This window comes from Tympanuchus pallidicinctus, unplaced genomic scaffold, assembly GCF_026119805.1.
Source record: "Tympanuchus pallidicinctus isolate F22 unplaced genomic scaffold, pur_lepc_1.0 scaffold1, whole genome shotgun sequence".
In the NCBI taxonomy this organism is placed as follows: domain Eukaryota; kingdom Metazoa; phylum Chordata; class Aves; order Galliformes; family Phasianidae; genus Tympanuchus; species Tympanuchus pallidicinctus.
In genome coordinates this window covers 73,786,813-73,808,958 of record NW_026294618.1, presented here as the reverse complement: position 1 = coordinate 73,808,958, position 22,146 = coordinate 73,786,813, and the positions used below count along the sequence as shown (strand labels likewise).

The 22,146-nt window shown below is 40.5% G+C and overlaps 1 protein-coding gene across 7 annotated transcripts in view; it reads left to right on the top strand.

Annotated features, from left to right (window-relative positions):
* The window catches only part of RGS7 (regulator of G protein signaling 7), a 231,725-nt gene extending 210,033 nt beyond the window's left edge, over positions 1 to 21,692 (top strand). For 2 of the 7 annotated variants that reach the window (XM_052701816.1, XM_052701806.1), the window contains one exon: positions 4,882 to 5,189. In XM_052701816.1, coding sequence (XP_052557776.1) covers positions 4,882 to 4,932 — 51 coding nt within the window. In that variant the 3' untranslated portion in view covers positions 4,933 to 5,189. Of the gene's footprint in view, positions 1 to 4,237; positions 11,899 to 20,792 lie in introns of those variants that run through there. The other 5 variants (XM_052701782.1, XM_052701775.1, XM_052701793.1 and 2 more) reach the window with 5 other exon arrangements.
* Positions 21,693 to 22,146: the final 454 nt, after the last annotated feature.

The window sequence follows — 22,146 nt, the reverse complement described above, 5'->3', positions numbered from 1 at the left end:
TGCATGTGGGTGTGACAGCTTCAGATGCCACCGCCAGTGTCAGAGTTTTATCTGTTGCTGCTTAACTGTCGAGGTGAAAAAATGGGCTTTTTGCAAGTTTGTGGTGTTTTATGAAAACAGTCAGTACAAAACTGAGCTAACTCAGTCCATTTCTTAAACCAGAGTCATCAAATGATAACAGTCTTCACTCATAGCCTCATAAGCAAGAACCCCATTTAATGACACTGGGTTTAAAACTACTATGTCTTACATTACCCATGCTCTTTCCACTTAGAGCTATCTGCTTCCACTTAGCTTAGAACTTGCTTACCAGTTTCCTCTAAGGATTTTCCTCTCCAAACCAGTAAAATTAGACTATTTAATGCATGAGATAAGAAATATGAAGGCCATGCAACACAGCACATTTTCACAATCCACTGTCCAGTGTAACTTAATATGAAAAATTGCGAATTATGGTCTAGAGGTGGTAATTAAAACTCTTTAAAATAGCTTCCTCTTTTCTTTTCAGTCGGGTATAGACTTTATAGATGTTTAAACTGATGTTGCCATACTAAGAACTGCACCTTTACTGAGAAATGCAGATATTAATTTCCCATTAGCCAATAATTTTTTTCTCCAAAGCTTTGAAAAATACAAAAAAAAAAAAAGAAAAAAAAAAACAAAACAAACCACAAACAAACAACTCAAAACCCAAACCCTAGAAACAATAAACTTTCATAGAAGTGAGCCTTCTCTTTTTTAGGAAAGAGATGGCTTAATGAAAAAAATATATATATATTATAATAATTGAAATTTTGAGTTTGGACTAATAATTAGTCCATAAATCCAGTGTTAGGTTGTTTTTGAGGAACGATTGCCCAGCTTAGTGAGAAAAATCAAAAGGAGAATCCCTGGGAGATGCCAGTGAAGGTTGGCCTCTTTGCCCAGTTCTGCAATGATGAGCTGAGCTGCCTTGCTTTGTGCTGGGGTGGAGGGGCTGCTGTGTGGTACTGGCACAGCTGGGTCTGTCTCCATTAGGAAATAGAGCACTCCCATTCAGATATTAGGCCAGTGACTGCCATTTCCCAGCTGACAAATATTTGCCTGTGTCCTAAGCTACTGGAAGACTGAGAAGTACAAAGTGATAACGAAATGAACTGTTTGTCAAATGCATTGGCTCCTTAGAAAATCTTAGATTCTACCCCATCCTTCCGATGGTTTTTCAAGTTAAAACTATCCCATCTGGAAAGAGCCTGCAGGTTAAGCAGGAATTAGAGCAGCTCATCAGAATATGCAGATTACTTGGGAAGGAGAAAGAGGAATTATCATCCAGTTTGGAACAAGCCAAACCAAGACTATGCAATTGCTCAGACACTCCTTTTTGTCTATGAACTGCTCCAGGAAAGGAACAGCTGCAGTGTAAAATTAGGAGAGGACTGCAAATCCCCACTACAGGCAAGTGGATTTTCCTGCACATGCAACCACTGAAGGTAGTGGTGAGAACTTGTCCCCTAAACTCAGTAAATGCTAACATCCTCCACTTCACCACCTTCCTGAAAGAGAAATACACTGGCACAACTGGATGAAAATCAAAGCAAAATCCTGACCCCCTGAGCAATGCTAAATCCATTTGCCTGCCTTAGAGGAGCAAGGGCTGGCTAAATACTGACCAGAGACTTACTGTTTCTGTTCCTGTGCCTCTCCAGATGCGCTCCTGCCAAGGGCTGTTTATCTCAGCACTGCGAGTGGCACCAGGGATATCACCTGGGAACTTTGCCTGCTGATGCTGGCCAAGCTGCTGGCATTCAGCATGTTTGCCACACACAAGCAGATCAGGAATAGTGAGAGCAAGGAGGGCCAGTCCTCATTTTGTGTCATTTTGCTCCCAGTAGGGTGCATGGCATTCTCCCTATTGGATATGTGGTGTTCCCCTTTCCATTTCTATGAACTGGAAATATAAGTCCTAAAGACAATAAAGAAACTTGAAAAAGGAGTGACTGAGGTTGCTTAGCAGAAAGGATAAGAATTTGAAAACTAATCTTTTAACCTTCATATTTTTCAACTCTGTTCCCTATATAAATTTCACATTGATCTCTTATAAGTCACATATGAATTGAAGTTGTTGCTGACTTACTTGCCAGATTGAGTTGTTGGTGTCCAGCTACATGAATAGGTCAGTCAGCATGCTTGTGTTCATAAATCTGCACATACTTTTGTAATTTTCTCCTCAAGCTCTCTAAAAGTACAATTGGAAGGACAACTCTGCATTTAAAAAGTTAATATATTAAGGTAGGTGAGAGAACGCTGAGGTCAGTTATTTGGTTTTCATCAATGTAATTGACTCCAGTTGTTCTGCTGCCTGCTTGTACTCCGACTCCCTTGTTGAGATACAGAATCACAGAATAATAGAATCCTTAGAGTTGGAAGGGGTCTTTAAAGGTCATTTGCATATATGCATAAAGCTTCATTTGGCTGGTGTGTTATAATAAAATTGTTAAATTGTTTCAATTCATATGTCCAAATTGTTCCTAAAAGACCAAAATCCTTTCCTTGTTTAGAATTTGGCCCTATACTCCTACATGTTGATGGCAAGAATACAACAAAAATATTAAAGATCTTCTTTTCATTCTTCAGATGAAAATCTAGTACTTCTGAATTTGTTTTCAAATGTTCTTTAATCTTACTAGCACAGCAAACAATTTCCTATGTGTGATTAGTTGTATGCCACACCTATTAGAACTTGCCCGTTTGTTGTAGGTGACCAAATTGAAAAATTGGCTTAAGGAACAGTAATTAGCATTGTACCTGAAAGAAATAGATTCAACCCTGGGGAAGGAAGGGGGTGAATAAGACATCCGGAGAAATCCTTAACTTAGGAGAAAAACTACCCAAAGTCTTTCAGCTTACTGTGGTGAGCAGTATCTGGGGAAGTGATGCCAAATAACAACAAAATTTTCATGACATCTTAATGCATCTATAGGGAAAAATTCAATTAATACATAGAATAAGATTATCAAGTCAGATCAACTAATTAATGAATAGGTTTTTTGCCTGCACTTAGATCAAAAATTCCTACTTTATATAATATCACAGTTCATTCCACAGATGCCAGAATGGTTCATCTCAAATTCCATGGAATTACAACTCCTAAAGAATCAGCTGCTGCAAATAAGAAGACAAAATTAATTCACAGATTCACAGACAAAAATCTTCATAAGATGGAAAGATCAGCATATGCTGAATATTTTCTTCGCTTATGTACAAGGCTGACAACCCTGCACCACCTCTAAAATCACATAACAAATTTGGGCTACCGTCTTAAATTGTAGTAGTCCAATGCCACATAGCTGTGGAGACATTTTGCTTATCTAAAAAGTGTTTAGCTTAGTGGTTTAAACAGCTTAATTATTACATTGTGGGAGAACATAATCTAAAGCTAAACTAATGCAAAAAAATTGAAATTAATGTAGGTAGAAATTCATAGAGTTAAAGCTAGATAAAGGGAGGAAACCATGCCTAGAAGGAGACATGCTGTCTTTTTTTTAGAAGCAAGTGCTGTTATTGTCAGGCAATATGGTGAACTTCAGAGATGAGGAATCTAATCCAACATTACAGATCATTATTTCCCTTCAATATTATACTGTAGGGGGAAAATTCACCCTCATCTGTATGACATTTATTTCAGAGCACAAAGAGTAAAATGGCTATTCTTTTTGTCAAGATCTATTCTGGTATATTGCATTTAAGCAAATGTTCAAAACCAACTTGCATATCTCTTTGAGCATAAAATTAATTGGTAAGGAAAACAGATATTAAATTGTGTAATTCCACGGCACAACAGATTACTTTACAGCTCACTGATAAAGCAGAATAAGTTTATTTACCATTTACTGCAGGTCACCTCTCTTCACAGTTGCAGTAATTCTTAGTGTAGTTTCCTTGAAGTCAGTTTGATTTTAAAACGAACAATAGATGTTAATATTAAATATCCTTTAACTGACAAGTTAGATAGAGCCCTTTACTATTTTATTTTTTATGATCTATATTATCAGGATATCCCTGTGGTGTATTGAGAAGTGCTGTAAGCTTGCTGTGCCAGCTCTGCCTCTGCTGAATTGGTGCCACAGCAGGATGGCCTGAGGAGAGCTAACTGACATTTTGTGTGGTTTTGTGGCTTTTGTCTGGCTCAGCTAAAGCTCAGATCTGCCTGAAATATGCCATCACAACATACCTACACTATCCTCTCTGCACTGTACAGCTAACTCTTGTGGGACAGAACCTCCTGAGAAACTGAAACAACATCTCTGCAACAGGAGGACTGATGAGGAAAAAGACAATGTGAAAATCCAAACACCTTCTAAGCAATTTTAGGCAGTCCCATGTAACATACCTGACCAATACTCCTTATAAATAGTAAATGAAGTATCAGCAAGCCTATTGCAAAGTTCATGGAAAAGCCGCTTTCCTTCCTGTATGCAATCTGCCTCTTACTTTTTTACTTCAACTGTAAAGTAGCTTTCTGCAATCTGTGATGGAGCTACTACAGTGTGCACATCATTGCTGTAGCATGAGGCACCCTCACTTCTGGTGGCCACCTTCAAGTAGTTCTGGGAGTGACCAACAGCAAAGCTGTCACAGCAGTAGTTTCTTAACAGCCAAACCCAATTTCATTCAAAACTGGCCTTTGAATTTGCTGTAAACACTCTGAAACAGAATGGCTGGCTGGCAGTGCAGGCGTGCAAGTGTAAGGGCTTCCTGTGGTTTAGGATTTGACAGACTCCAGTTGGTGCCCTTAGATATTTGACAGTGATGTGGCAACACTGAGTGGTTGCTGATGAACAGGTTTGCAGTGATCATGCCTCTGTTTTCTGTTTTTGTTTTTTGTTTTTATCTTTTCCTCAGGGGAAATCGCTCACATCAAAGAGGTTAACCAGTCTAGTGCAGTCCTACTAAAAGGATCACCTTGTAGCATGGAAGCAGACTCAAATCATTATACATACTTTGTAGCTCACTGATTGCCTGAATCAGAGGACAGTAGAACAAGATGTTGCATGAGCAAGGACCTGACTTGTTTTCTTTTGTGTATACTAAGGCATTACAGACTCCGAGGGACTCTCTAGCCTTTCGATGCCTCCATTTCGAAAACTGTCTGCTCACTTCCTCCTTCATATCAAGCTGGATCTGTGTCTTTTTATTTTCTGCAAGCTCAAGTACAGTGAAAAAAAAGCTTCTGCTAGGCACAGTTTATTAAAAAAATACGTCAATCAAAAACTGGAAGAAATGTAAAAAATGCATATATTAATAAATATACATATGGCATCACATTTATTGCACAATAAATTAGCACAGAAGGTTTCATTTCACTGATGTATTCACATTGAGAAAGAAAACCTGTGTCTTTGTCTGTTGTCTGTATATTCTCTGTTAATGTTTCTTGCATTTATTTTTATACCATATTTAAAAAAGAACACCTTTTATTCCAGATGTATTAAAGTTGATCCTTCCTCTGTAAATTTGTGTATGTTTATATTGTTGTTTTATCTTTCATTAAAATATGCAGAGTCTCTTTCCTTTGGGAAGTTTGAGATTTTAATACTGAATCTGAAGATTAGTCCAGAGCAAAGCCATTCCCAAAAGTTACATGCCTTGTGCTTTCTAAAAAGTGACATGAAATGGCATTTTCTTTCTCTGAGTGACACCTAACCAAACACACTTTATTGATAATCATTTACTCTTCATTTTCTTTTTAGCAAGCTAGCAGCAGGGAGACCTTTCCAGCTTGCTCATCATCACATAAGCAAACTTTTCTTCATGCTAGATCAAGTCTGTAATGGTGCAGTCTACACAGTTTGCTCAACGATTCAGTTGCTGTCCAAGAGCAGATCAACTAAACTGCATTTTCTTAGGAATGGACGTGATCAAGTCTGGCTGAGAACATGAGTATGCTTTTGCTAAATATGACACCATTTCTTTCTCCTTGCTGTCATGTGTGCCACAGTGCAACATTTTAAGTTGAAGAGATGGTGGTTTGGAAGTGCTGAGACTTGAGCTCAAACCTTGGGCTGTAAATGAAGAAAACTGCAATTTTAACTCAGGGGCTCAGTTCAAGTGCACTGTTGTATGTGTGTCTAATAGTGATATTCATGTAAGAGATCTACTTATAGGTTCATAGGAGCTTGCAGACATCGTCCATGAGACAATGGATATAGAGCCTTCTGCTGCTAAATGGAGCTAGAGATGTAATATCTCAGAAGAGAAGCAGCATTTTTGCGTAATAGATGATGTAAAGATAGTGGCAGAATCTCCAAGTAGAAAAGCAGTGGTGTGAACTAAGGCAAATGACAAATAGCTCCGGGGCATTATATGGTGTGTAGGACAAATGTACTGAAAGAGCCTTTTTAGCCATGCACAGGATTGGCTCAGGACAGCCAGAGCCGGTACCATCTGTTGTACTCACTTTTGTGTGATATTGATAAACAGAGATCTTGTTCCAGAGGGACTGCTAAACCTAAAAATGTCATCTTTCCCCCCGCCCCCCCATTCCTGACACAAAACAAGCTGGCCGTAGACACAATCCAGCATTACATTTGAATAGATTAGTGCTGGAGTCATCTCATTCAGCACCAGATGCCTACCTGCGTTACTGCCGCTGGGACAGGGCTGCTGTGGGCAGAAGGGAGCTGAGCTGCCATAACCCTGACTGCAGCATCCCCAGAGAAATGGCCTCAATAAACCCAGGAACAAACACATTGTTCATCACCATGAATGGCTTCTCCCCTGGTTTTTGCTTGGTTGAGATCTGGGGAAGGGAAGGGAATTCGTTTTTTTTTGTTGTTGTTGTTCTTTGTTTTCACATGCTGTGGTGTTTCTGGTTTCTAACTAGGATAATAATCACTGCGTTAAAGTGTTGCAGTTTCTGTCAGCACAATGCTTCCAAGCTGAGTTTTATCACAGAACACTGGTAATGCCCATGAGAGCTTGATTTTATCAAGAGCTCCATCTAGGTCAAGTCAAAATATTCACAGTCTAGGAGGCTAGATGAATTCTAATAAATAGTCACACTGAACCCCAGATCTTAAACTCTGAGATTTAATTTTCCTTTACTGCAGAAATGAGAGCTCTGAGGCATGAACTTAGGGCCAGGATATCCACAGAAATTTGAGCTCTGTTTCACTTTTCAGTGCCAAATGGAGATATTTATTTCCCAACTCCTGCTGCCACCGATTGCATCAGCTGGTATACTGCCTGCTTTTCCTTAGGATTTAACTAATTAGATACCAATGTCTGCTTTGAAGAATCACTCCCATCAAATAATTAACATTTCAGATTCACGCATTAAATATTTCATGCAACTTACCATAAGGAAATTATTATTTTTATTTCTTCTCAAAACATTTTGCAACATTGTTTGGACAAATACATGGATTATTTGTATCCCTAGACCCATTTCATTCTAGTTCTTCTTTTGTCCCAGTAGATATGAAGCTTATATTGAATGGCAGTCTTTTCCTGTATTTGCACAGGAATTAACACAATGACTACAAGGTAAAAGTATGCATTAAAGTAAGGACTTCAAAGTAGTCAGGGAGCTCTATCAAGGTTTCATTTGAGCCTGTGTATCCAGTGATGTAACTCCACTATTACCTGTGATTGAATTTGGCTGAAAAAGAAAACCAAACAAAACCTGCTCTGCAGCCAGTTGATTTTTAAAGGGTTTATTTGAGATCTCTTCATCCCTCCACTGATCACTGTCATCTGTCAGTGCTGCCACAGTGGGAATGGGAACTCCTCGTAGGCACAATGTCCTTTTACATCCCCGCTGAGAAAAAACAGTTGTTTTTTTTCAAAACATTATGAAAATCCACTTCCATAAATTAGGATTAACCCAGGATAAGGCTTATTTGTTCTTACTGCAGCAAGCATCGAACAGATGAAGTATTGCTTTGGTTACACAGTAGTGTATCCATTAGGAAGTCCAGTGAGGTCACAAATCTGTTGAGCAAAAATAAGAACCAAGGGAGAAACCCAATGGGAAGGGGCTGTGCTCTTTGCCTCCAGGGGAGAGTCAGCAGTCAGCACCTCCTGGCACCTCCCAGGAGGCTTGAAGCATCCTGCTTTTCTTTAAAGGAACCACTTGTCCTGAGAACAGCAGAACAGTCATCAGACCTTGTGTAAGATGCCATTAAAAGTTGCTCCTTGAACCTACAAGACCAAAAAAGGTAGGAAAAGGCCTTAAAGAGGGAAGAGAGAAGGAGCAAAATGCGGAGCTGAAAGAGCCATGGAGACTGGCCAAAAATTAATGAGCTGAAAGTGAAGACAAAAGAAAGAAATGAAAATTAATTGCAGTGACCAGAATGGAACTGATGAGGGAGGAGAACTCATGCACAGAGCAGTTGGGTGCTGGAGAGGCAGCATGCCACTGTTGAGATGCCAGCGCCAGGCAGGGCTGCCAGCAGAAACCATCCAATGGCACCAGCTGCGGCTGCTCCTTCAGACATTTTTCTTCTGAAAGAAAGCTCTTAATACCAAATATACGGAATTGCTTTGTTCAAACTGCACCCCTAATATTATTTGAAATCGTAAGGCATAAATGCCAAGTAGTTCTTCAACAAATAACAAATAGGAGAGCAAAAAACAGTTCCAGAAAATGAGAACTGCAGGAATGCATTTAGAATATTTACTTATTAAAAATATGAATGAAAGCCAAAGCAGATGACTGAAGTGAGAGAAGGCTGTTTTATTTAACTAACAGTTGGGAATCGTCAGTGATTTTTTGTGGCTCTACCATTTATTTATCTTTATGCCAAGTTATTAGCAGCTGTTTGAATTTAGACTTAAAAATTACCATATTTTTAATTTGCTTTCTAGCTAGAGATGTCATGCATAGAACCAATACCACTGAACTACTAACTTAAGTGCATAAAACATAGAAATTTTGCTAAAGGGAATTTAATAGCTACAGGGACCTTTCTAAAATAAGGTTTTAATCTGAAGATGTTCAAAGGAAATTGCCAACAGTTTATTTGAACATGTTCTATGTCCATGATTCATTTAAGTGTGTTGCTAAATAGTTCTAATTTGCTTTTTGATCTGACTAAGATAAACAGATTAATGCTTTTGTCTCCTTTGAGTTGAAGATATGCTGAAGAAGCCCAATAAAATCTTCTTTGCTTCAGTTTATCCCTTTAGTTTTTGATGAAGCTGCTGCATTGACTGTAATAAAATGTCCCCTCTGTTATTGCTTAAAATGGCCACTGCAATGCTGCAGCCTCTTTTGGTGTATCCAAGGAGATACATCCTTACCGATGTGGGTTGATTCCTTTGCCCTCCTCCAGACTGGAGATGTTATAGATCTTTTATGGAGGACAGCACCACAGTGTTCCTGCCCTGGCTCTAAGGAGGAGGACTGTTGTTCATGTTGTGCCAGTTGTGTGTCTGCCTATACACAAAGTGGCAGAGCTTGCCCCCGTTGCAATAGGTAGTGGCTGCTGAACTGTGTTGGCTTATGAGGCACTGTGATTTGCCAGTCCTTTGTGGTAACACATAGGTGTTGTTCACATTGGTGTGTAAGGCATTAATTCCTGGGTCAGTGAGATGTCTTCAGTTGTTCGTTGAGTAGCATCCTAGTTTTTCAGACTAGTTTTTCTTTTACCAAGGTCACTTTTTTTTTTTTTTTTTTTAATTTAACCTGTTCAATACTTGTATTCCTTTTTCCTGCTGGTATTTATTTGCATGAGTGGGAGTGAGGAATCGACTGTTTGAACTTCTTAATGCTTAAACATGAATGATAGTGACATAAGGGATCTGTATATACAGATCATTAAGAGAAATTGCCATGACAATAGACTCCGAGAACCTGCAAAAATTATTTACAAGGGTAAACATGGGTAATAAATATCAAATAATATTCAGACACAATTGTAAATGTTACCTTGTTAGTGGCATTTGCACAATTTTTATTATACATATTCTCTCCTCACAAAATATACTCTGATGCATTCACCTTGTCTCTTTTTTTTTTTTTTTTTTTTTTTTTAATTGATTTTGTAATTTCTCATTAGGTTGATGTCACTTTTTGAAAACAAATGCTGTTTACCACCCTTGCTATTAACCCTGTGGCTGCTGCTTCTGCTATGTCATGTGAATGAAGCCTTTCATTATTCATGTAACTTTTCTATCCACCTCTTTACTCCCTTCCTCCTTTCCTTTTTGAAAGATGCACAGCAATGGCATTTTTAATATAACTTGCTTTTCCACCTTTTTATTGAATGCATAATCTGAGGTCTATGACATTTATTTGAGTTCATCTATTTTTATGTTCTGTTCTTTTTATATGGCTCATCTGTTCTTTTAGATTCTCTTTCTTCTCTTCCCCTCCTCCCAGATAACAACTTTTTAGGATTCTCAGTCTCCTGTGGTTCTTCTCCTTCACAGTGACCACAAATGCTCTTTGCACTTCCCTCCTCTGCTTTATGTTTCTTGGACTTGAAAGAAATTGCAAGAAAATAAGGAGAAAACATTAAAGAAAAGGATGGTTAGCAATTGGTGCAAGGGCTGATTCACGTAATACCTCACATAATATCACATAATGACCTTCCCATTCTGCTCCCACCAACTCTCCACTCTTCCTCCAGCCAGCGCTCCAGCCAGTGGCTGCCCCAAACTCGCCACTTTAGAGGATGGCTGTTAGTGATGACACCTTCTTTGCTGAAAATGCCCTCCAGATCTCTCCATAAAGGCAGAAACCCACACCTCATTGGGACTCCTATACTTATATCGAGCATGATTCCACTGAAACAGTAATGGAGCTATGGACTGTCTGGCCTTGTCTTCTTTCCCTCCCAATTAAACTTGGCTAACATTGGTAAGCAGCATTTAAATGACATATATGACTGAACTAGAGAAGATGTGGTGCCTACAGGGCCCAAACAGATAACAGGTGTGGGAGGTGGAAGGGCCTAGGGTGTTGTCCTAGGGAAGCCCAATGAGCAAGCCCTGATGTGGACCTGAAAGGAGGTAGGAGGGAGCTGGATATTCCTTAGCTTGGAAGCAGTGATCAGGTATAAACAAAAAGAAGTCTAGTTGTGTTACTCTGGATGTGGTGGAGGTGCAGGACCAACTGCAGGCATTTGTGATTTAGAGTAATTGGGAGCTTGGATTTCCCTCCAAGTAACAGAGGGGTGGGAGGGTCCACAGGGTAATACAGAACACCTGGGTCTCTTAACAAGGAAAGAGACAGAAAGGGAGTTTAAAGCTCAAGATTAGTAAGTGTTTCTAAATATTGATCTACTAATGAGCTGGTGTATGGAAGCCCATGTTGTACAAGTGGCTTTTTGAAGGAAGGAATGTAAGTCTCTAGTTTCATCAATAGATACCCTTTTCTTCCAAAACAATGTTCTGGTGTTTTAAAAGGTGACACTATCAGTCAACTGTTGAATATACAGTGAAAATAATTAGACAGTTAATGTTTACTTAATGATGAAACTGGTTTCTAGCAAGACAGTTTTAGGGATGCATTTGTAATTGTTAAGGTTGGTCCTTTTCTTTTTCCACCCCACCTGAATCACTTAACTGGCATTGCTAGGTCTCTGGCTAGATCTCCTCTCTTGACTCTCTTCTCATTTTTTTTCCTCATCCTTTCCTGTTCCAAAACCCAGACCTGGGGCAGTCACTGCAGTTGTGCTCCTACTTAGTGCATGTGTGGGCAGGAGGGATTTTGATTTCTATGTTTATATTTTTTTGCCTTTTGTAATGGGAACGCATGCTGTCAGACTTTCATTTTGTTCTAAAGAGCTTCTTCACAGCGCAATTCCTGTCATACAGACTGATACGTTTTTTTTTTTGTTTTTTTTTTGTTTTGTTTTTGTTTTTGTTTTTTTTTGTATTTGTCTACTATTGACACTTAGGCATCTTACTTGGAGAAAAAATATATATATATAAATTTTTTAAAGTTCTGATTTTTTTTTTTTCTGATTATTTCTAAAATATCTGTTGGTCAGATCAGACTGGAACTAATGACAAACTAATTAACCCCTACTACCTACTTTCATCTCACTTCCACATTGAAACTGCACCTTGGGGTTCCTGTCTACAAGGAGAGCTGAGTATCTGCTGATCTTCCAGTGCCTCTGGTGGCATCTTCCACTGTCTCCTCCTGCCCCATCCTCTCAGCAGATCTCCACTGCACTTGGAGATGTGAAACCTGCCAGGGCTGACTTAAAGTGCAATCAACTTTTGCTCAGTGGGTACCTATGTTGCCAATGTGGTACAATAAGTGGTTTGTTTTTTTTTTACTTCTGAAAGATGTTTTTGATGATTCCTCTCCCTCCTGCCCATCCCACCTCCTGTGTGGGGTGTGCACATGTCTCTTGGAAGCTTTTGAAGTCTCTTTCCACCAATGACACAGATGGGGCAGAGCAACTTTGATCACTCTATATCTTTTCATGAACCCTAGAAAAGAAAAAACAAAGGTTTGAAGGCCAAGAGACCCAGAGGAACGAATAGAACAAGAAAGGAGGAATAAACAGAGCACAGAAATAACCTCTGCAGTAGTGGCCCTGGTACCATTGTTACAGCCAACAACTTCTGCCCCCTGCAAGTGGCTCTGGGTGGCTGCAGCCCCTGCTCTGTGTGTCCCAGTAAGTCTCTAGGGGAAGCAGCAGAAGAGAGGGACATGTGGAATGCACACACTTGCTGATATTGCTCAACACAGAGAAATAAAAGGCTGAGGTCAGGCACCAGAGGAGCTTGATCTGTGTGTTCTCCAAACCGTGCTGAGCCCACCATATTTACTTTTCATCTAAAGAAAGTTTGCATTGTGTAAAAGAAAAGAAGGAAGAAGAAAAATGGCTAAGTTCCTGATGTGGCAATGACTTATAAAGTTGCTATTGTGTCCCTTTCTTAGCCCTGACAGCACCTGTGCCAAGATGGAGCTCTGTGCCCCCCCCTTCCTGAGGCACTGCGGTTCTGTGTCTGCCTGCAAGTTCCTACTCAGTCAGAGAAACACTGCCTGCAGCACTCAGCATCTGTCCTCAGTGCCATTCAGTGCTGGCTTCTTGAAGCAGCTTTCCCCTGGGCTCTGCAGCTCTTTGTTTATTGGTACTGACATGGCAGCACCAGCGCTGTCAGTGTATCAGCACCCATCTGCCACAATACAGCCAAGGTTTTAATTCTGCTCAGGATAAAAGTATAATCAGAGCAGTAGCACTCACTTGGATTTGTGTAATGGTTTAAAATACAAATTTTTTATGTGCATTGGATGGAACATTTTTTGTATCCATTACAGTCTGTCATCTAAGAAATCTAAATAGAGCATAAAATCAAAACCAAAGGACGCAGCGTCAGTCAAAACAATTTTCTTTACCATAGCAAAGCAAACAGTTTGGTGCTGTAAAAGCGTGGGGGTGTTTGACTTTTTTTGGGGGGGGGTGGAAGGGGGGAGGAAACAGGGGCTTGTTTGTTTTTGGTTTGCTTGTTTGCTTGATTCTTTCGTTGTTATTTACTTCCTCCCCTTCCCAAATTGTTCTGAAGTGATCTTTTCCCCTTTCTTTCCGTTTGGATTTTCCTTCTGGTTAAGCCTCGCTGAGAACTGCTGCTGACGGAAAGAAGACACAGAAAGCCCCTTTCATTTCACCGAGCTCTCGCTACGGCCCTGCCAGAGCGGCCCTGTCGCTCTCCAGCCCGGCCTGGGCGGCTGCTGACACCTCGCGGGGGCACGCGGCCCTGCAGGCGGTGGCGCTCACCGCGCGGTGGCGCTGTGGCGTGGGACGGCGCCCCCACCCGGAGCCGCGGGGCAGGAGCGGGGCCTCGGGATAAGGCGTGTGCTGATACGTTGTGTGCGAATACATGGGTTTATCGGGCACCGACATCAGGCTGCCTTTGCCCTCTTCCCCATGCTGTCCGTGTGTTGGGATTGCTGAAAAACAGCCTCTGTTACTTCAGCCGTGTCCATCCAACGTTGTTTTTTTTGCACGCAGAATTGTAGCTTTACCCCGGGGGCTGTGTGGGATCATCGGGCTGTACACCCCGGAGTCTTCTGAACTGTTTATCAGGGAGGCTTTTCTATGGAAAATCACGCAGTGGGAAGATGGTCTTCCCCTCTGAAACTTACAGGATGGAAGGAATGGCTTTGTTTCACCCCAGCCCTTATAACAGGCAGATAACTTTCATTATATGATGCTTAATGAAAAATAAGTACTTATATGTAATATCTTTTATGTCTGGACCAGGTGCTACGTAAAGCAATTGTAAAGCTTTAGGGAATGGAGTTAAGCTTATCTTTGCTTGGATATATGGCACTCCCCTTTGAGATGGTGTCACTTAGTAATTTCTGCCACATGTTGTTATGAGTAGGATGTTTTTGTTTCTTTACTGTGTTTCCCTCAAGTCCTGCCGGATAATATTTCAGATGGTCACGGTCAGAAAAAGCGTGTGACAACTTCCAGATGTGCAAATAATCAAAGCGATCTGCAGATCTAAGGGAACACACCAACAAACAAATGAAGGATAACTCAAAGGGCTGCACTCGAAGTGGGGGGTCACATTATGAGGTGGGGCAGCAGGCAGGAGGACGTTCCCAAAGTACCCGAAGACTTCACTCCTGTCTGTAACGTTTGGTAAAACAGAGAGTCTGGTGATGTGGCTGGGCAGGCAAAGGAACCAAAAACAAGGGGTCTGGTTGTGGATTTCACACAGCTTGAAGCAGTGCTGGCTTCCCAGGGAGCAGAAGGGCTGATGGTTGTGCTGGTGAATGAGTGTAGCCGTGTGGTGCTGCATGTACAGAGCAGCAGGATGCAGGCTGCATGTGGCTTACTGCTACAGCACAGGCAGCACAGCTCTGTCCTTGGCCACGGTAGGAACAGATCTCCCACCCCACAGTGTCCTACAGCAATTCTGCTGGTGCCTTTGTGTACATGAGCATGGGAGTGCCTGCTGCAGACAGCACGTTCTTTGAAACAGATGTGCTTTGCTGCTGCCTGCTGTGTGTGCGACTGGCACAGCGCTGCTGGAAAACTGGTCTTCAAAGCCTCCTATGAGGAGCACTGACAGAGCAAGCATTAGTAGTAGTATTGCCGCTATCACTGCTACTACTGCTCCCAGTAATGGGCATGGTTTAGCGATGGTTTAAGAAGGTCAGCTTGGTGCTCAAATTTGATTATCCTGAAGCCTTTTCCCATCTAGATGATGCAATGACCATACCAGTAATACTAGTGTTACTAGTAATTTATGCTGGCTCAAAACCTGTCAGCTGATGATGGAAGAAGGAAGACCTGATCGCTTCCAGGGAAATGCTGGATTTTTGGAAGCTGCTGTGATTCCTGCAGACCATTTAGTGACAGAGCTGATGTTCTTGGAGCACTACGATGTGGGAGACTGCTGCCAAATACTCTTTTTCCTTCCTAGCAAGGCTCTTTACGTAACTTTTTTTGTGTAATCCTATACGGTCTTTTACCACTTGGGAGCTACTGATGAAGCAAGCTAGCAAACTGAGATGCATGCTAGGAAGAGAAACAATTTTGTGACAGTTCGTCTCTCATCAGAGGTGACTTTTGTCAGTCATGCTCTCCTTTCTGCATTCCCCAAGGATTTGGAAAACTGGCAAGATTGTTCTTTGACTTTGTACTAAGAATCACATTGTACCTACATAGAAATTGAAAAGAGCAATATCCTTCTCACCTGGGATATCAAATCATGGTGCCCATCTGCATGGAGCAGAAGCCCAAGCCAGATAACTGTGTTGGAAGTGTGTAGTGGCCTCAGAGGCAGCATTCCACAACAGAGGCAAACAGTCTACAGAGCCTGCATGGACCAAAAGGTGAGGAGATGCTGCAGCTCACAAGGACACCAGTATCTTGATGCACTGAAAGAAGGTGATGGCTGTGACCTGGGCTATGCAGAAGATGTTTGTGGTGATGGATCATCTCTCCCAGTTCATGGCTGTAAGATAAGGGTAAAAATGTCTTTTAATGTGAAGTTTAGCAGCCTGTGTTCATCTAGTTGGAATATCAGCAGCATGTGCATCCATCATTTATAATGTGGTTGTAAAGACTACCAGGTCCTTCCCCACGTCCACAGAGAAAGCTGTAATTACCTAAGTTTGACAAAATAAAAATGGAAACCATTCTCTGCACTGGAAGCTGAATCAGAAACATTGTAAGGAAATTAAAGTCTTACCAACCAGAAAAGCATGGGAGAAAAAAAGCAAGCAGCTTCTGTCAACTATCCATCTGTTTGTACGCTGACTGTATTTAAGTTTTTACTGAAGAAAAATGTCTTGTGTTTGTGCTCAGTGAATGCTGATGTTTTTCACAATGGCAGAAAAACCCTGGATCTTTTATTTTATTTATTTATTTAAATAAGAAAATAAACTGGAAGAGCTTCTTTTTCTTTTTCTTTTTGACAGACTCTTTGGATCATTAAGAATCATTTGGGCAAAGGTGCACTCCCAGCAAGTTGGTTGTTACGTTCCCAGGCTTGGTGTGGTTCAGATCATGTGTTTTTTCTCCAGTGAAGATTCCATAGTTTAGAAAGACTTGCATTTTGTTCTTTAGAAGATGTGTCTGTCTCTGTAATGGATTAAAAAGACAAAATATGCCTTTCATGTTTACTCTTCCAACAAGGGCTCATTTTTGAACTATTTGCTAGTCATAGAATTACAGTCACGTTTCTTAACATGTTGGGATTTTTTTCTTACTAAAACTCAGATTCTGTCCTTCCTTAATGTAAGGCTTCCTGGAGGTGCATCTACCAGACCAGAGTTTCTCATTTCATTGTCATCATTAATATATATTTTGTGCACTCATAAAATCCATTGCAGTACTAAAATCATTTTGTCAGGGTAGAAAGTGCAAATTAAAATATTCTCACAGTGGGAGGTCCCCAAGTGTAACTTTCATAACAAAAACTCCCCAATCATTTCCAAACTAATGGTAATTTACAATGAGAAGATAAATATTTCCACTTAATACTACCTAGATGTGATATTCCCAACATTTCATATGTGAATAGTCTTTCTCTGAGTTTTGCAGCTCTTCTAATTTCCTGGCCGTAATAAACCTACCCTGTGACTCCAGAACCCACTCAGGAAAATCTACCCCCCCCCCCCCCAAAAAAAAAAAAAAAAAAAAAAAAAAAAACCTGAAAAAACCCTTACATCCATTATTGTCAGTGTTTGCATATCTTCTGATTTGCTTTCCCATTTTTCTTTTATTTGTTTGCAGTTTTCTCTTTACCTTGCAAGCTTCTTCCTTCCCTTTCCCTCCTTGTTATTCAAAGTCCCTAGTCTCTCTCACGTATTTTAACGTCCATCATTCTCATCTGCTAACTTCAACTCTCAGCCAAACCCTAGTAAAGTCAACAGAAAGGCTTTCCCTGGAATTCTAGATGTGTTTTGTCTTTCTGTTTTGTTTTTGTTTCTTTCTTTCCTTTCCTTATTCCTATTGCTGGCTGGCTAGCTGATTTAAAAAAATATTTTCAGTACAGCTTGTCCTCAGTTGACTAAACTGGTAAATAATGGATAAATATAGTTTTGATTGAGAACAGCTTTCTGGCAAAGATGGAATGCAGCACTAAAGAAGAATTTTTCGCACCTTTAATCATAAGTTCTGGTTATTTAAATTAAAACCAATTACTTAACCTGCCTGTACAGCACACAAAAATTGTAGATGTCCTTGTACTGTACTCTGTGCTGCCTACGCTACACTGGCTGCAGCAACCAGGTGGTAATTTTATTCTGTGAAATAGAAATTGCCTGGGTTTATTTCTTTCCTCATATTAAAAGCAGCAGAAATCTAATTTAGATATTTAACCAATGGCTTGGCCTTCTTTTTCCCATGATTTTTTTTTTCACCATCTGGAAAGGGAATGTTTTTCTATCATAAGCTCCCAGCTTCAACACGTAATAATCGTCTTATGAATTCTTCAGTGTCTTCAGTCTGGCTATCTATCTCTGTAACTCAGTCCTGCTGTGACAGTACTTCAGTACATACAGTACTGTCTTCATAGCAAAATGTACTTATTCGACTCACTAACAGGGCACTGCTGTTTGTAAGGGTGAAACTCCACATTTTGCCTAAGAACCATACAGAGGACTTTTTATAGATATATTCTGTGTGTCCATTCACACAAAGGATCTAGGAATACATAGTAAAAGTAAAAATCTAACTCATAACAGTAATACGAATGTAAGTCATTGTATTTTGAATTTTTATGGCAATAAATTATAGCAATAGTTCACACAACCCAGCTATTATCTCAGATTGTCTCTCTGCAGAATCACAAAAACAATCTGAGTCATCCTGACCTGATTCATGTTCAGTTCCTGTTTTGGAAGGCTTCCCTCACCATCATAAGGGCTGGTAACATTTTTTCGTGTGAAGGCTAGATTCTGTGCAACAGCTCCTCAGTCTATGGCAGAATCTGCAGCATGAATCATGGAAAATATGCATCCCTGGTTATTTGTAGCTGGTTATTTTTGCAGAAATTCATGTGGCAGAGCAGCCATGAGATTTTTTTTCTAGATGATATATGGGAGACTGATGAAAATTGTTTGATGGAGACCTATGTGACATATCAAGAGACACACAGAATGTGTAAAAGAAAAAAAGAAAGCATAGGATAAACCACAGAACTTTATCACAGAATGGTTTGGGTTGGATGGGACCTTAAAAATCACTCAGTTCCAGCCTCCTTCCATGAGCAGGGCTGTCCCCCACCAGCTCAGGCTACCCAGGGCCCCATCCAACCTGGCCTTGAGCGCATCCAGGGATGGAGCGCCCACAGCTTCTCTGCGCAGCAATGCCAGGTTCTCACCATCCTCTGAGGAAAAAATTTCCTCTTAACATCTAACCTAATTCTCCCCTGTTTTAGTTTAAAGCCATTCCCCCTTGTCCTGTCACTATCAAATCATGTAGAAAGTTGATCCCCCTCCTTCTTGTGAGCTCTCTTCAAGTACTGGATGTACACAATGTTCTCTCCCTGGAAACTTCTTTTTCTCCAAGCTAAACAAGCCCAACTATCTTAACCTTTCTTCACAGGAAAGGTGCTCCACCCCTCTGATCATCTTGGTTGCCCCCCTCTGGACCCACTCCAACAGCTCTGCATCCCTCCTGTGCTGGGGCCTCCAGGCTTGGATACAGTGCTCCAGATGGAGCCTCACGAGGGCAGAGTAGAGGGGGACAATCACCTTCCTGTCCCTGCTGGCCATTCCTCTTTTGATGCAGCTCAAGATACTGTTGGTTAGCCTGGAGAGACTGAGTGTGAACCATTGTCAGACAGAAAAAAAAAATCTACCTTTGTGAGTAAAACAAGGCAACAGAGACTTGTTTCCATTGTTCTCTCAGGATCCTCTTTGAGTTCTATCATTTAATTCTCATGAAACTTTTTATTTGTCTTTGTTGCGGCTTTATCTATGTATAATCATTATTTCAGATAGTACACAGAGGATATATTATTTCAATTAGTAAATGAAGCTGATTAATTAATGAATGGCTTTGTTACTCTCAGTGAAAAGCGCAACAGACATAGAGAAAATGATTTTTGTTTGCCAAACTTCCTTGCATCACTATGGAGAGATATCTCTGATGTGAAAATGCAGTGCAGTTAACTCTGTTTAGTGTCTTAGACATTAAGTGAATAATAACTTGTGACTTCAGGAATATGAAGCCAGACACAATAATAGTGTTACAAACTACTGTTTCTGCAGTGGAGCATTTCAGCAGGGAACAGCTTATGTCTGGTAGTACTCTGCAAAAATATGGTGCTACTTTACTATTACTAATTACTAAGGAGTGGCAAGAGAATAAAACCGTCACTTAAAACATTGGCAAATATAACAAAGATTAGGGTTATCGTACATAATGAAGATAAAAGGATCTCAAGCAGAAAAAACGTGAAGCGTGGTCATTTGATGGCAGCTGAATGAACAAGTCATTTCTACTGCTGACAAAGATGAGCTTGGACATAGAGGAACGCTGAGTATAGGCTGGCAGGAGCACTCTCCATGGGAACTTGAAACACAATGTGTAGACTCGTGTCCAGATCATCAGTTGAACACGAAGGAGAAAAGCTAGTCCAAAACTGCTGTGATTCCTGGGGATATGAATTTTTGTCAGGGAAGTCTTTTTTCTTTGACACATATGTTGAGCTCTGAAGCATCCCATTTGCTTCAGGCACTCCTAAAGTCCTTCTGAAAGACAACAGTCTTAGAGCAGCTAAACGACTGGAAAGGACCTTCTAGTAGCTTTGAGTACCCAGTCCTCTGAGCTTAAAGGTTAAAGAGTGACCAATCATGGACGGTAAGTGTTTACTTCAGGATTAATGCTCTTCCCATCTAGCAAGCAAAGATATAAAAAAGATCTGGTGGCAAGAGTGGGACAATTTTACAGGAGGAAGCAGCTACTCCAGTGATATATGCATCTACTGGCATGGACAGCAATAAGATATTGTGGCTTTTCTTTCATTCATAATTTTTAAACCGAGAATAGATGTTGTTGTTGCTTTTTTAATCTAAAAGATGTACTCAAGTTTAAATTGGATCTCATTCAAGGATGTTCTGTGTCCTAAGTTATGTGATTATGTGACCACATAGTAGTCCGAAAATCTTTCCTCTGACAAATAAGGCTGGAGGAGCTGTTATTCAGATTGAAACTTTGCATTCAGTGGTGCTCATTATGTTTACTGGGGTCAGTGCTCACCTTTGTTCCTTCCTCTGACCTAGCGTTGCGCTCACTGGTGACCGCTGCAGAGCTGCACTAGGCAGACCTCTCCTGCCTAGGCCAAGGATGCTCCTTTTTCACTTATTTCTCTCCTCCCAGGCTGGAACCTCACATTCATTTTTCCGAGGAGCCAGGAACCACCTTGAACATGGGAACTTCTGTAGCGCTTTGAGAGTAACCATTCATAAAGACCTTACAGCTCTGAACTACAGCACGCACAAAGAACACTTTTTTTCTAGTGACTACAAAATGCTTCCATAGGCTCTGCTTAACTGAAACCTCTATTAGCACTGAGCAGTAGTGGAGATTTGTATGTTAGCCACTAAGGATTTACGTAGGAGGTAACTGTCATTATGTGTTCTCCTCAGAACCACCTGCACTATTTCAGAAGAAAATGAAGATCCAATCAAGCTGCTCGGAGATTATGAAATACTCAGATGTAGAACAGCCAGCTTCCCTGGAATAGCCAGGGGGGTGCAGTGCAAAATACTGCTAAGCAGGCATTATTCTCAAGCATTGCACTGACTGATCATATGGATACAGAAAGTTCACAGAAAAGCCTGCTCTTGTGAACTTTCAGTCAGCATTTGCAGACTAAGCCATAGGTTATTCATACAATAAATGGATGCATATCTGTCAGAATGTTTAATAAAGATAATATATGAGAAGCATGAAAAATTCATTTTCCTCTGCAGTAAAAATATGTTCCTTCTATTGGATATAGGTCAGTGACAATAGCAGTTTAAAACTTTTGAAGCTTTGATGTTCAGAAGATGGTATTTTGACAGAATTATACTAAAGATATGGGTCTTGGAATGGAAACTATCAGGTCAGATGAAACCAAAATCTGATGAAGTAATGACTCAACTGTCCTTAACTAATATATAAACCATTTAAATATGATATTGGTAAAAGGTAAACTGAACTGTGGAAAATGATCCAGCAAAATCTACTTTTTAATAAATAGTCTTTGTCCCCAAGAAAGCCTGGGGAGATTGTCTTGATGTTAACAGCTACAGCAGAGGGTGGTTTGGGAATACTGGGAGCTGACATGAGCTAAAGAACAAAAGCTACAGATCCGTTTTCCACAGGCACAGTTCGATGTGTAAAGTCTCCCACTTCTGCCCATGGGGTGCCCTCATACCTGACTGCTGTGAAACTGTTACACGAGGTGGGGAGCACTGCTATCTGAAGGTCTGACTGGTTTGTGAACAGGAAAAGAATTCCAAGTGGGAGGACTGTGGTGAGCAAGTGAACTACTCATGACTTTCTTTTCCAAAACAACCATTGGAGTGTTGTCTTTGAAATCTTTTCTTGCAGACTTCACAAAATAAAGAGCAAGGAAACTGTGAGGATATGTATGGGCAACTCATATGCATCTTGAAATCTGGGCAAATAATACTATTGGTTTTAAAAGGTCAGATCAGCTGTTTCTGATTTCACTATTGAGAGT